The sequence below is a fragment of the Pristiophorus japonicus genome, chromosome 15 (genome assembly GCF_044704955.1).
Source record: "Pristiophorus japonicus isolate sPriJap1 chromosome 15, sPriJap1.hap1, whole genome shotgun sequence".
Taxonomy (NCBI): domain Eukaryota; kingdom Metazoa; phylum Chordata; class Chondrichthyes; family Pristiophoridae; genus Pristiophorus; species Pristiophorus japonicus.
The window spans coordinates 158,662,215-158,675,476 of NC_091991.1; the positions used below are offsets into that span (position 1 = coordinate 158,662,215).

The following is a 13,262-nucleotide window of genomic DNA, read 5'->3' on the forward strand; positions in this document are numbered from 1 at the left end:
GTTCTCACGCAGGTCAGGGGCCTCCCTAGACAGGAACAAGAAAATCTAGTAATATAATAGCACCTTCAAAGAGCTGCTTCAGGCAGTTAGAGGCACATTTATACAATATAGCTCCTCCCTTCAAAATGCAGAATCGAATCTGGGAAATGTTAAGTGAAAAGCAAGAAATGGTTACAAGATTTAACATTTTAGGTAGATTAAATATAAAGTAAAAATTTAAAGTAACAAAAATGGCACTGACAGAGAAAAAAAATCGGAAAGAGAAAGACTTGGATTTATATCATCATAGGCAGTCCCTCGGGGTCGAGGATGACTTGCTTCCACACTAAAAATGAGTACTTAGGTGACTAATGAACTCATTTTAAATGGTGGTAGCTGCCTGTGCATGAATTCTTTTAATGTGGGGTGGCCGTTGCACACCAGCCACCACACGGGCTTGACGGAGCAAAGTCTTGGTCCAGTGGCAAGGGGATCCAAGACGACGGGAGACCAGGCTCCGCTGCATTTGCCAATACATACACAAACTCAAACATACTACTATTGTCTTCCTTCCTTCCTCCTTCCCACAGGACCTCTCTCTACGTGGAATTCATAGTACGCAATGTGAGCCTCACGACCTCGCTATTGGTCCGTGCTGCGCCTTCCCTCGTCTTGTCCATGCTGCTCCACCTCTGGGCTCCGATCTTTCTGTTCCTCCGTGCCTCAACTGTCCTCGCCAGTCCCAACCTCCGCTCCTCACCGGTCCCAACCTCCGCGTTGTTGATTCTGCTGCTGCGGTGACTAGCTTTTTTGATTTGCCCACATCTCCAGCCTCGTGCTCCAAACTGCTCCTCTGACTGCCCCACGAAGTCGGGCTTTTTTTTGGGCTTTATATAGTGCCTTTCACGACCACCGGACGTCTCAAAGCACTTTACAGCCAATGAAGTACTTTTGGAGTGTAGTCCCTGTTGTAATATAGGAAACACAGCAGCCAATTTGCGCACAAGCAAGCTCCCACAAATAGCAATGTGATAATGACCATATAATCTGTTTTTTTGTTATGTTGATTGAGGGATACATATTGGCCAGGACACCGTGGATAACTCTCCTGCTCTTCTTCGATGTAGTGCCATGGGATCTTTTATGTCCACTTGAGTAGTCGGGGCCTCGGTTTAACGTCTCATCCAAAAGGCAGCAGCTCCGACAGTGCAACACTCCCTCAGCATTGCATCGGTGTGTCAGCCTAGAATTTTTGTGCTCAAGTCCCTGGAGTGAGGAGAGAACAGTTAAGAAAGAGAGCTCAAAAATAAGCAGCTTTCTTTAAATCTATTTTAATAGTCAAACCATTTGCATTACAGGTGCAGCGTCCAGAATCCGGAACTCTTGGGACCGAGGCCATTCCGGATTCCGCATTTTGGAACGTCTTTCTGACGTCACAAATCGGGAAACACCCGAGCCCAGGTTCGGGTATTTCCGGATTTCAGAACGTCAGAAGGGTGGATGGTGCGCGGTGGGATGGGGTGGGCGGTGCTCGCCCAGGAGCTGTTTGGGCCGCTGGCCCCATCAAAGAGGTGATCGGGGGCGGGGTCCAGCTGCCAAGGAGTTGTTCGGGCGGGGTCCCACCGAAGAGGAGCTGGTCGAGCGGGCCCCCGCCGAAGAGGAGCTGGTCGGGTGGACCCAGTCGCGGAGGTGGTGTTCGGGCAGGCCGGCGAGGAGGCCCTGAGGTAAGAGCAGCGGTGGTGAGGGGCAGTGAGGCAAGGCCCGAGGATCAGGCAGCGGCGGGACCTCGAGATCAGTGGGTCCAGATTCCAGAACATTTTACGGATTCCGGACGACCCTGCCACCAATTGCTCCAGATTCCGGAACATTCTGGATTTTGGATGCTTCACCTGTATCAAATAATATTTCAGTGAAAAGAGCCACTACAGATCGATTCCAATTAAGGTGAAGTTGATGCTCTGGTATTCTTCTGATTAGACTTAACAATTCACTTGTAACTGCACCAATTCATTAAAATATACGTGAATTTGAGCTATGAAATATTTTATTCCACAAACTGGAATAAAACTCCTGATAGGGAAATAAATGCAGCTAGCAATAAGTTGACAATCGGAAACATGTATTGAAGATGTCATGAATGTATAATGCAAGACTGGTTAAGTATCAGAACTGTATATACAGGTGCAACGTCCCAAATCCGTATTTCCGAAAACCGAAATTGTCCGAAAACTGGGCATTTCAGCAAGTGGCGAGGAATGGAGGATTGGCGGGCGGCGAGGTTCAAAATGCGGCAAAACCCGAAATCTGGCACGAATTCGGTTTGCGGCGAGGTCCGAAATGCGGCAAACCCCGAAATGCGGCAATGCATTCGGTCCAGAGGATTCCAGATTTCAGACTATTGATTTTCTTGTCTGAAATCCGGCGAAACTCAAAAACCGGCACGATTGCAGACATTGTACCTGTATAATAAAGAGCAGTTGACTAGAGTTCTTTAAAATGGTAATCGTGGCACTGTGATCATCATACTTTGGTGTTGTCTTGGCATTTAAATAATGAATTAGTACTGGCGAACTGGCATGCCAAGGCAATTGAGCTTGCTTGGATTTCTCTTGAAACTACTAACAAAATTGTAAATGCAAATGTTTTTGCAGAAAAAGCAAATATACAAATGGCATCAGTAGAGATTTTATTCAAGATATTAATCAACTTTTGTACACGTCAAAACATTTGGCCTTCTCTGTAAAAAAAAAATCTGGTAGAACAATTCGCAGAGTAACAATGTTGTGAGCAGAAGAAAAACAGAACTTTTTCAATCACAGCTTTGGCCTGGAATTTACGCTGATCTTCCTGTTGGTGAGTTGTGTTGAAACCTCCTGTTAATCCTATTGCAATACATCAGAATGTAGAAACCGCACGTAACAAATAGAAATCAGCGTAAACAATCGGGGCGCATGGAAAGTGCCAAACAAACTTACAGCATATTCCCTCTTCAAGTCCTTTTTTATGCATGAAAATTAAAGTTTGAAACCACGGGGGCATCATTTATGCACATTAGGCACAGAATGTTTAAGTAAAAGCAATTGTGGAAATTTTTCAATTTTTAATGCAAATTGTTCGGATGCCATGAAGATGCATTCGCAGACACAGAAAATGCAATGTAGGTCTCAGTGGAGGAGAATTAAAAAAAAGTAGAAATATGACTTTGTGCCAAAAACTTTAGGTGTAAGTTTACAGCCGTTCAGAACTGTTGAAACTTCGTGTGACCTAAACATTTGCATGGGGGCAGAGCTATCTTAATGAACGGCAGAGGGTTACAAGAGGTTTCACAGAATCGGCGTAAAAGATTTAGGAAATTCAAGCGTATATGGTGTGTCAAAAATCGGCGTTACGCCATACGCCGTTGTTTCAGCGTAGGTTTTCAGGAAATTCCAGGCCAATGTAACTTTTAGTATTGAGATTTGTTGAACACCCACAAGTTCAAAAGGGGATCTAGCCCTGTTTAGAACATTTCAATAACTAGCCCAAGAACACAGCTCTCAAATAAATGATCTGAGAACTACAGATACCCCCTTGTTCCTCCTCCATACAATGCATTCTAGAAAGAATAATATGGAAGCAGGCTTGTGCTATACAAATGCACGACTAAAGTATTGTGTTTAAAAAACTCAGAAACATGGTTCAGAAGCATTGCAACAGTTATGGAGTGCAAATCACTGAGGTCACCCACCCCTGAATCTCAGGGAAACAATATTGTCATCATGGCAGTGAACAAAATGCTAAATATTTAGCTCGATTGTTCCATTATAGGGCAGCACATGGTTCTGAACACTTGGCAGTAATCAGATTTTTTTTTTTTTTTTTAAAAAAGGTGGATTTTCCAGTTTATATTTTTTTCTGAAATCAACACAAAAATAGTATTTCTTCAATTTAGGAGATGATTGTGTCTAGATTTGATTAAATCTAAAAATGGTGCACATATAGCTGATAAATGAAAATAAGCATTCTATTAGGCAATTACTATTAAAGTACCAATATACATGTCACTAAATACAAAAAGGAAATGTTTGCCTTTAAAGTATAAAAAGTGATTTGTCTAAAAACAGTGCAATAATGTTTCAATTTTACAGTAAATTGAAGTGCATTCTTACAGAACTCAAAAACTGCACCCAATATGTGGAAAAGTGCATTTGCTGCAATAGAAGAGGTAAAGTGTGAAATTGTACTTTGAGACATAGATACTTTAATATCCCAAAGGACATTTTAACCTTTCTCTGCTAATATTTTTTTTAAACTTTGCAGAATTATGTCAATCCATTGATAATTTTGCAGCATAACTTTGGCAGTAGTAAAAATCACTGATTTTAAAGTTATTACATTTTTAAAAACATTTCACCATATTAAATCAAGCCTATTTTAAAAGGAAAACTTTTTACCCTCAAAGCAAAACGCAATGCAGACATAATACAGGAAATTAGACACGGACATACTCATTCGGACTGCTGCTTCCAGGCTGCATTTTCTCAGTCTAGTTTCTCAGTCTTGCGTTTCCAGGGATAAATCAGTTCCCCGATGAACAGTTTCTTGCACAGCGCTGTCCACGAGTCCTTTGGATAACAGCTGTATGTTGGCAGTCTGTAATGCCTGATTATCATCCCACAGGTCAGGGGATTAATCTGCCATGAGAACAGCAGTGATTACTCAAAAAAAACCAGCTTTTTGCATTTGGTTATTTTGCAGAGTCTATTTTTCTGCCATTTAACACTTCTCCCTCCAGTTTAAAGCTTTGGAGAATGCAAAAATACAAGTATCCAGTGATAAAATCAAAAACTCTATCCAATAATTTCATATCCACTTAGGCATAAATGATACTGCCTGCTGTGGATAAATCAACTACAATTTGGTCCAGGAGCCACCACATCTATTGTTCCCGAGCTAACATACCTGCCCAAAGTGGTTGCTTGATAACTAATGAGCTTTCAAAGTTTTAATAAAAACTATGTCTAAGTTAACTAGATAACAGCATTGAAGTTCACTGTAACCTGCAGTACTTGACATTTCTTGGCAGCTTTCATAGCATGCACGACAAAAAAAGCTACAAAACAATGATTTACTCTTACATTGTGCCCTTAATGTAATGACATTTCCTGAAGTGCTTCACAGAGGCCAAGTTAACCACAAGCGGACCAGAGAAGGGTTAATGATGGTGATTGAAGGCATCATGAAAGGGGTATTTTTTGATAAGAATTTTGAAGAAGCAGGAGGGAGAGGTAACAAGCCAGACAATTTTAGGGTGAGCGCTACAGTGAGGGGCCAAGACAGCTGAAACCTCTGCGGCTGAAGGTGCAATGGGGTATGGGGTTCCAGAAAAAGGTCAGATTTAGGAGAACGGCAGAAATATTGGGCTGAAGCAAGTTAGAGGTAGGGAGGGGCTAGGCCATGGAGGGACGAGTAGGTGGGGACAATGACAGCAATCAATGCACTGGAGGACAGGGAGCCAAAGCAAATTGGTCAGGCTAAAGCAGATAGGGAGGTGAGACTTAGTGTGAGTAGTAGAGTTTTCGATGAGCTGATATTTGTGAAGAGTGAAACTCAGGAGGAAAACATTGAAGTAATCAAGTTTGGAGGTGACAAAGAATAAGCATTTCAGCAGCAGTAAGGGTGAGGTAGGGGAAGAGCCCGAGGTTGAAATTTTGGTGAAATCAAAATGACTTGCATTTATATAGAGCCTTTCACGACCACTGGACGTCTCAAAGCACTTTACAGCCAATTTGAAGTGTAGTCACTGTTGTAATGTAGGAAACGTGGCAGCCAATTTGCACGCAGCAAGCTCCCACAAACAGCACTGTGATAATGACCAGATAATCTGTTTTTGTTCTGTTGATTGAGGGATGAATATTGGCCAGGACACTGGGGATAACTCCCCTGCTCTTCTTCAAAATAGTGCCATGGGATCTTTTACATTCACCTGAAAGAGCAGAGGGGGCCTCGGTTTAACGTCTCATCCAAAATATGGCACCTCTGACAGTACAGCACTTCCTCAACATTGCACTGGAATGTTAGTCTGGATTTTTGTGCTCAAGTCTCGAGTGGGACTTGAACCCACAACTTTGTGACTCAGAGGCAGGAGTGCAACCCACTGAATCAATGTGAAATCAACTTCAAAAAATGACCAAAACAGATCATTTCCAAGTATATAAAATTCATGAAACTAAACTTTTTTTTTTAAAAAGGTACTGTGATACCACTACAATCCTAAAAAGTCGCATCAGCTTCCTTACTGACAGTCAAATGGCCTACTCCTACTTCATATGTTCTTAAATTAAGATGGCCATTCAGGATAAAGCAGAGTCACAGTGAAAATACTGAGATCTGTACCTGCATTAACAAGTGAAGAGGTTTGCCAGCAACTTTCTGAAAAACTTGAAACTTAACACCAGCTGTAGATAAAGCACAGACAGATAAAACCATACCGAGATCAGCCTCTGGAATACAGTTTTTCTATTCTAAACCATAAAAGGATGCAGCAAGTATTTTGATGTGGTATTTTTTAAGTTTTATAGTAAAATTTAACTACAACACAATTTGTTCGCCAAATTATGAACACCACAATTAGCTTCTATAAAGGCAGAGTCCATTAGGTTTCATCAATTATCAATCCAGTTACATATTAAAAAATCATTAGCATTTTATAATGAACAGATCCATTGCACTTGGTTGAAAGTCTGTGGATGGAGACATTAACCAACCCCAGCAATATCAGACTTCAAATAAACTACATCTCGGAGAGCTAAGCATTAATCACAATCTGGAAATGGTATCTCATTTCGACAGAAAGATCTGAAAATAATAGAGGTATGTCTACAGAATTACTAATTAACAACATTAGAGGAATCCGGTTGTTCATGCAAGCATCCAAAATATAAAACCAAATGAACGAATGACCTGGATTTTGCGTCAAGAATAACTGTGAGGCTATCAGCGATCTTCGTTATTACGGAGTAAGTTGGACAGCAACTTCTGGAAGCTACACTATGCTACACCGGTACCTCACCGAGAGACTCAGGATTAAAGTACATGAAGGGTGTGTAGTTTGATGTATGTACCCACTAAACACGCCAGAAAAGTTAGGGCTGGTGCATTCAGGTGAAAGTGAAATTTTAACAGCGTAATAAGTCTTAATTAATGCCAAACAACTTCACTGGCATTGAAAATTTAACTTTACAAGCATGGAGTCTCCTTCATTTAGAATTTAATTATTGTTGGAGATTTTTTTTTTTTAATTTAAAATTAAAATAATTTTTTTCAACTATTTCTTTCTGTCTCTTACTCCCACTTTTCCCTCTTTCTTTCGCTTTCCATACACAATTTTAAAATGACTTAAATATTCTAATTTATACTTCCTGGTTTAGACTCTGCATGGCTCAGTGAGGATTTGTCAACCTGATTGGTTAGAGTCACACTGTTGCTTTCCCTGCTGACACTCGCCAGAGATCCCCTGTAGCGGGTGTTGCGCTGAAAAATGATCTCTAAACACCAAGTTGCCGTTCAAAAGCCGGCGAAAAGTCTGTGGGGAGCAGCAAGTGTAATGAACAGCGCGTGCTGTTCCTTCGCCACTGACCACAAAATCAGGGCCATTGTTTCCAAGAGAAAGGAAACCAAATTAATTCATCTTTTACAGTATTACCTGCAAGGATATACGGTCGGCACAGTCGGAGTCCTAATGCGTATAATGGGAGCGAGTTAATGAAGTCCACAAGAAAGTGAATGAGACCCTGCACAATAATCACCACCAATCGTAACTGTTGAAGAATAAAAATAAAAACACAGCGTCTGTGGCTGAATATAGGATCCAAACAAAAACTACTGTATAAAGAATTTACCAATTTACATTCCTTTGTGATTAGAGTAACATCTACCCTATAAAGCTAAAAAAAACACATAGAAAAGCAACATTATAATTAAATTTCTAACCATGCTCTAATCTACAGAAATAGTGAAGCATGTACTATAGCAGCTTAACAGGCCCAATGTGTAATAACAGAAGAAGATTTATCACAGATTATCTACTAATGGTGTGCATCTCGATCATGCTCACTGAAGTACAACCAAAGCTTATTACCAATGTAAATACGAGGTAGTAGAGAGCTGTAGTTGGCAAGAGGAAGAGGAGAATGGTGAACAGCAGGGTTCCAATAAACAGCTGTAAGCAAAAATAGAAGACATGACGGTTACATAAAATCTTGTATTTTCTCCTTTTAAAACAAAAAAATTTAAAACACACATTAGACAAGTGAATAAATCTAGCATACACAGGTATATTCCTGTGTAATACAGGGAACTGGTTATTGCAGTAATTTACAGATTCTATACGAATGGTGTTTATAATTCAACTTTTCACAGAAAACAGGCAATTAATCTTCTGAATGGGTTAACAATGGAATGAGGCAACCAGATTACAATTTTTCTGCACCATTCAATAAGATCATGGCTGATCTTCAACCTCAATTCCACTTTCTCACCTGATCCCCATATCCCTGGATTCCCCTAAAGTCCAAAAATCTATCTATCTCAGCCTTGAATATACTCAATGACTCAACATCCACAGGCCATTGGGGTAGAGAATTCCAAAGATTCACAAAATTCTGAGTGGAGAAATTCAACATCACAGTCTTAAATATCCGACGCCTTATCCTGAGACAATGCTGCCTCGTTCTAAACTCTCCAGCCAGGGGAAACAACCTCTCAGCATCTACCCTGTCAATTCCCCTCAGAATCTTATATGGTTCAATTAGATCACCTCTCATTCTTCTAAACTCCAGAGTATAGGCCCAATCTGCTCAATCTCTCTTTATAGGACAACTCCCTCATAGAAACATAGAAAATAGGTGCAGGAGTAGGCCATTCAATAAGATCATGGCTGATCATTCCCTCAGTACCCCTTTCCTTGATCCGCAACGCTAGGGATCAATCTAGTCATCCTTTGTTGCACCGCCTCTAAGACATGCATGTCATTTCTCAGATAAGGAGACCAAAACTGTGCACAGTACTCTGGATGTGATCTCACCAAAGCCCTGAAAATTGTAGTAAGACTTCCTTACTCTTATACTCCAACCCCCTTTCAATAAAGGCCAACATGCCATTTGCCTTCCTCATTACTTTCTGTACCTGCATGCTTTCTACGTTTCCTGTATGAGGGCACCTAAATCTCTCTGAACACCAACATTTAATAGTTGCTCACTAGTTAAAAAATATTCTATTTTTCTATTCTTCCTGCCAAAGTGAATAACCTCACATTTCCCTGCATTAAATAGCCATCTGCCACCTTATTGCCCACTCACTTAACCTGCCTATATCTCTTTGCAGGCTCTTTGTGTCCTCCTCACATCTTACTTTCCCACCTAGTTTCGTATCATCATCAAACTGGGATACATTGCATTCGGTCCCTTCATCTAAGTCATTAATATAGATTGTAAATAGCTGAGGCCCAAGCACTGATGCTTGTGGCACCCCACCAATTACAGCCTGCCAACCGGAAAATGACCCGTTATCCGTACTCTCTGTTTTTTGTCCATTAACCAATCCTCTATCCATACTAATATATTACCCCCAACCGCATGAACCTTTATCTTGCGTAGCAACCTTTTATGTGGCACCTTTTCAAAGACTTGTACTTCAATTATAGAGCAAATCGGCCCACAAGTATGTAGCGAAGACATCTGTGGACTAGTCTGAAAAGCAATATATGACTCACCTGATACATGGTTAACCTGAAGATGGGAAAGCACCACAATTTTTAGGTGCTGTTCTTATAGGCTCAGTCCATTCTACTCTCCCAGCATTCCACCTCATTCCTATCTCCTCCATTTGGCTGTACTTGCTATTACTGCTGTCTAACTGTTCACAACCATCTGTACACTTGTTTCTATGTATTTGTGAATATCATGTGATCCTACGTATCCAATGAATGATATGTGCCATAACTCACCCAGGTAAGGGCTGAATATGACTTATCTAGTATAAATATATAGGGCTCAATTTTCCCCAAAGCCATTTTTTGCCATACTTGCAGAGTTATGCCTGTTTTTCTGGGGTCCAACTATGCCCCAAAAAAATCATCCAATTTCCCCGTTTGAATTGTTGATTTTGGTACCACCTAGGCTGTCCTTTAGTTTTGGGGGTGGAGCCTAAGATCTGCGCCAAAAAGATCGGGTTGCCAGGGTAACGAGGGACACATTGCGGCCTGAGGCTGGAAAGTGAAACATACAACACATTTGGCCAGCTCACAGCAACCTGCACAAGCACCTTGCACATTGCAGCAGCATTCCAGCATTAAATTATTAAAGTATGCCAAAAGTTTATTCCCCCCACTCCCAATGCCGGGTATTGCTGCTAGCCCTGGTCGAAAGGCCTCCCCCTCCCGATGCCTCAAACTGAGGTCTTATAGACTCACCATTCGCTTTTGTTTATAATCCTATCAACCTGAGGTGCTGCGTTTATTGTTCTGTGAACCTGTCCCTCTGCTGTTCCACAGCACTGACTGACTTCCATTCAAACTATAATTAATGCTGCTATTTCTTTTTACCAAAATACACTTTCTGACATTGAATTCCATCTCCCATTTTTTAGCCCATTCTCCCATCTTATCAATATCCCTTTGCAGTTTCCTTTGGTCTAAATAATTAATTATATCTCTGTTTTGGTATCATCTGCAAATTTTTTTACACGATTGCTTCAAAGCTGAATTTTTACACAATGAGTTCAAAGCTGAATTATACTCAAAGGGTTTGGGTGCCTGTGTGTGTATGTATATATATATATATATATATATATATTATATGTATGTAAATATAAATAATTGTCAGATACCAGAGAATGAATTACAGGCTGGAATCTAAATTAATGGATTTGGATGTTTTATACATAGAACAATGGATAACCAGGAGCGAGTTTACAGATTAGAATCCAATTAAGTGTTTTTAATTATTTGTACATAGAATAACAGATACTGGAGAGTGAGTTATAGAATGAAATGTAATTGAATGGTTCAAATGGTTTCTTCATAAAATAATAGACATCTGGGAGTGTGTTACAGGCGGGAATCAAATCCAGGGGTTCAGATGGTTTACATATAAAGTAACAGGTACCCAGGATTGAGTTACAGGCTGTAATCTAACTGAGGCGTTCGGATAGTTTATATTTAGAATAACGGATAGATTTGGGTGGTTGCCACTGCTAGCCCTGGCCAGAAGGCCTCTCCCCTCCAGATGCCGGGTGCCACTGCTAGCCCTGGCCGAAAGGCCTCCCCCCTCCCGGTTGCTGCAGTTAAAGCCTGGCCAAAAGGCTTCCCTTCCCCCCTCCCCCACCACATCTCTCTCTTCTCTTCTCTTCTCTCCCTCCTACCCCCCCTACCACCCTCTTTGCTGCTGCTGTCTGGGCCGTGGAACTGCCTCTGCTTCGCTGATTCTCTTATCTGTGCCGATTTTGTTACCTGTGCAGAAGGTTTTTCCAGAGTGGTCACATACGCAGTCCTGAGAAAAATTGGAGTAAATCGGAACTGGCCAGAATTGGCGTGGGTGGCAGGTTATGCCCCCAATGAGGTAAAAAAATCCCTACCTAAGTGAATTTCGATAGCGCAGAAACTTTGGGGAAACTTGGAGATTTTAAACTTACTCCAAAAAAAAACGGTGTACGCCAAAAAAACGGCACAGATAGTTGGGGAAAATTGAGCCCATAAACTTTGCCGATGACAATTAAAAAAAATACAAACATAATTCTCAGGTGCCCCCATCATTCGAGGATTTTAGTCACCAGAATAAACACTCCACCTGATCCAAGTCATATGAGCAGGAGTCCACGCGCTGTCTCAGAACATTCCACTTCTTTCCTCGGAACAATCGCCAAAGAGACGATAAGCCATAGATCTTCAAACAATAGAGTCTATACAACAAGGAATGCATTAAAATGTTATGTCTTACAGATATAGACTTTACAACATGAAGTAAGTATCTTCATGGAATGCAGGTAGTTTTTAAAAGTCTATTTACAAACTCTACAAATTTTGCCATTTATGCACTAAATAACCATTGTTTACACATTAAATGTTTTCTGAAATTGCCATTGGAAGGAAGCACCTGTTTTGTAAGAATTCAATTCAAAGCCATTGGGCTAGAATTTTGGCTTTTAGCGATTTCACCCGTTTTTTAGCACTGGGGTACCGCTACTGCCAGAGCTCTTAAAATTCGCCAAACAGTGAAGAGCGATATAGCATTCGCGATAAATCCGGCGTTGCACAACTGAATTTGTGCACTGGAGTCGAAATTTGCAAGCGAAAAAAAAATTGACCTCCTGCACATGCACAAATTTTTTTTCTGGGGGGGCGGGATTTTTTTTGTTGACATTTTTTTGTTCTTTACGCATTTCTGGTCAGCTGTCAGGGAGCGCCCGCGCATGCATAGTGCACCCAGGGCTAAATCAGCCATTTTTAGATTGCAATCACAATGGAAGGAGATGGGAGCAGGCAGCGAGCCAGAAAGTTTAGTAATGGTGCCAACGAGGCCCTTGCCACTGCTGTGAAGAGGAGATGGGGAATTTAAACAGGAGGGGTGAAATTAAACCCCTCCCAGCGGTTTTTCGTCGTATTTGGACCAGCATTGCTGAGGAGGTGTCTAGGTGACCCACACCCAGTGCCGCAAAAGATTCAATGACCATTGCAGGGTCCTTAGAGCAAGTAATATTTTTATTGATGCTCTCCTTCATTACTTAAATTACATGTTAGTATAGGTAGGCTTAGTGTTGCACTTTATTTACCATGAATGATCTTTACACATTATTACAATTGCTTTCTGAGATCTTAAAAGATGTTTCTACACTTCGATGTCTTCCTCATGAATCACGTGCAACTTCCAGGGGCATTAAACAGAGGACTGTATTAAATGCACACAGTATGGTATAAGTGCTTTGATGGCTGTGTGTGCCACAAGAGCAGATGGGCCCTCTGGTAACCATTCCCATAGTCACCTTTTCAGGAACAGATGTCCCACAACCATCAGGAGCAGTGGCGGACAGGCGGCGGTCCATCCAGAACCATGACTCTGACAGACCTGGAGGAATGAGTGGCAGGTCTGATCGGTGCCTCAGGGAGGGCAACTGCCCGTGGGGGTGCTGAGCCCCCGTTCAAAAGTGAGGGTAAGTCCAGCAAAATCCCCGGGCTGGGTTGGGGCAATGTGATGTAGTGTCTCGGGACTAAGGTTGGGGCAATGTGATGTAGTGCCTGTGGACTAGGA

At 41.5% G+C, this 13,262-nt stretch overlaps 1 protein-coding gene across 5 annotated transcripts in view; it reads right to left on the minus strand.

Moving 5' to 3' along the window:
- Positions 1 to 543: 543 nt before the first annotated feature.
- Positions 544 to 13,262, minus strand: part of pigq (phosphatidylinositol glycan anchor biosynthesis, class Q) — a 64,258-nt gene continuing 51,539 nt past the window's right edge. For 4 of the 5 annotated variants that reach the window (XM_070901200.1, XM_070901198.1, XM_070901199.1 and 1 more), the window contains exons 7-11: positions 11,805 to 11,916; positions 8,099 to 8,179; positions 7,664 to 7,778; positions 6,355 to 6,416; positions 2,653 to 4,652 (exon numbers count right to left, since the gene is read on the minus strand). In XM_070901200.1, coding sequence (XP_070757301.1) covers positions 4,500 to 4,652; positions 6,355 to 6,416; positions 7,664 to 7,778; positions 8,099 to 8,179; positions 11,805 to 11,916 — 523 coding nt within the window. In that variant the 3' untranslated portion in view covers positions 2,653 to 4,499. Of the gene's footprint in view, positions 1,246 to 2,652; positions 4,653 to 6,354; positions 6,417 to 7,663; positions 7,779 to 8,098; positions 8,180 to 11,804; positions 11,917 to 13,262 lie in introns of those variants that run through there. The other variant, XM_070901201.1, reaches the window with a different exon arrangement.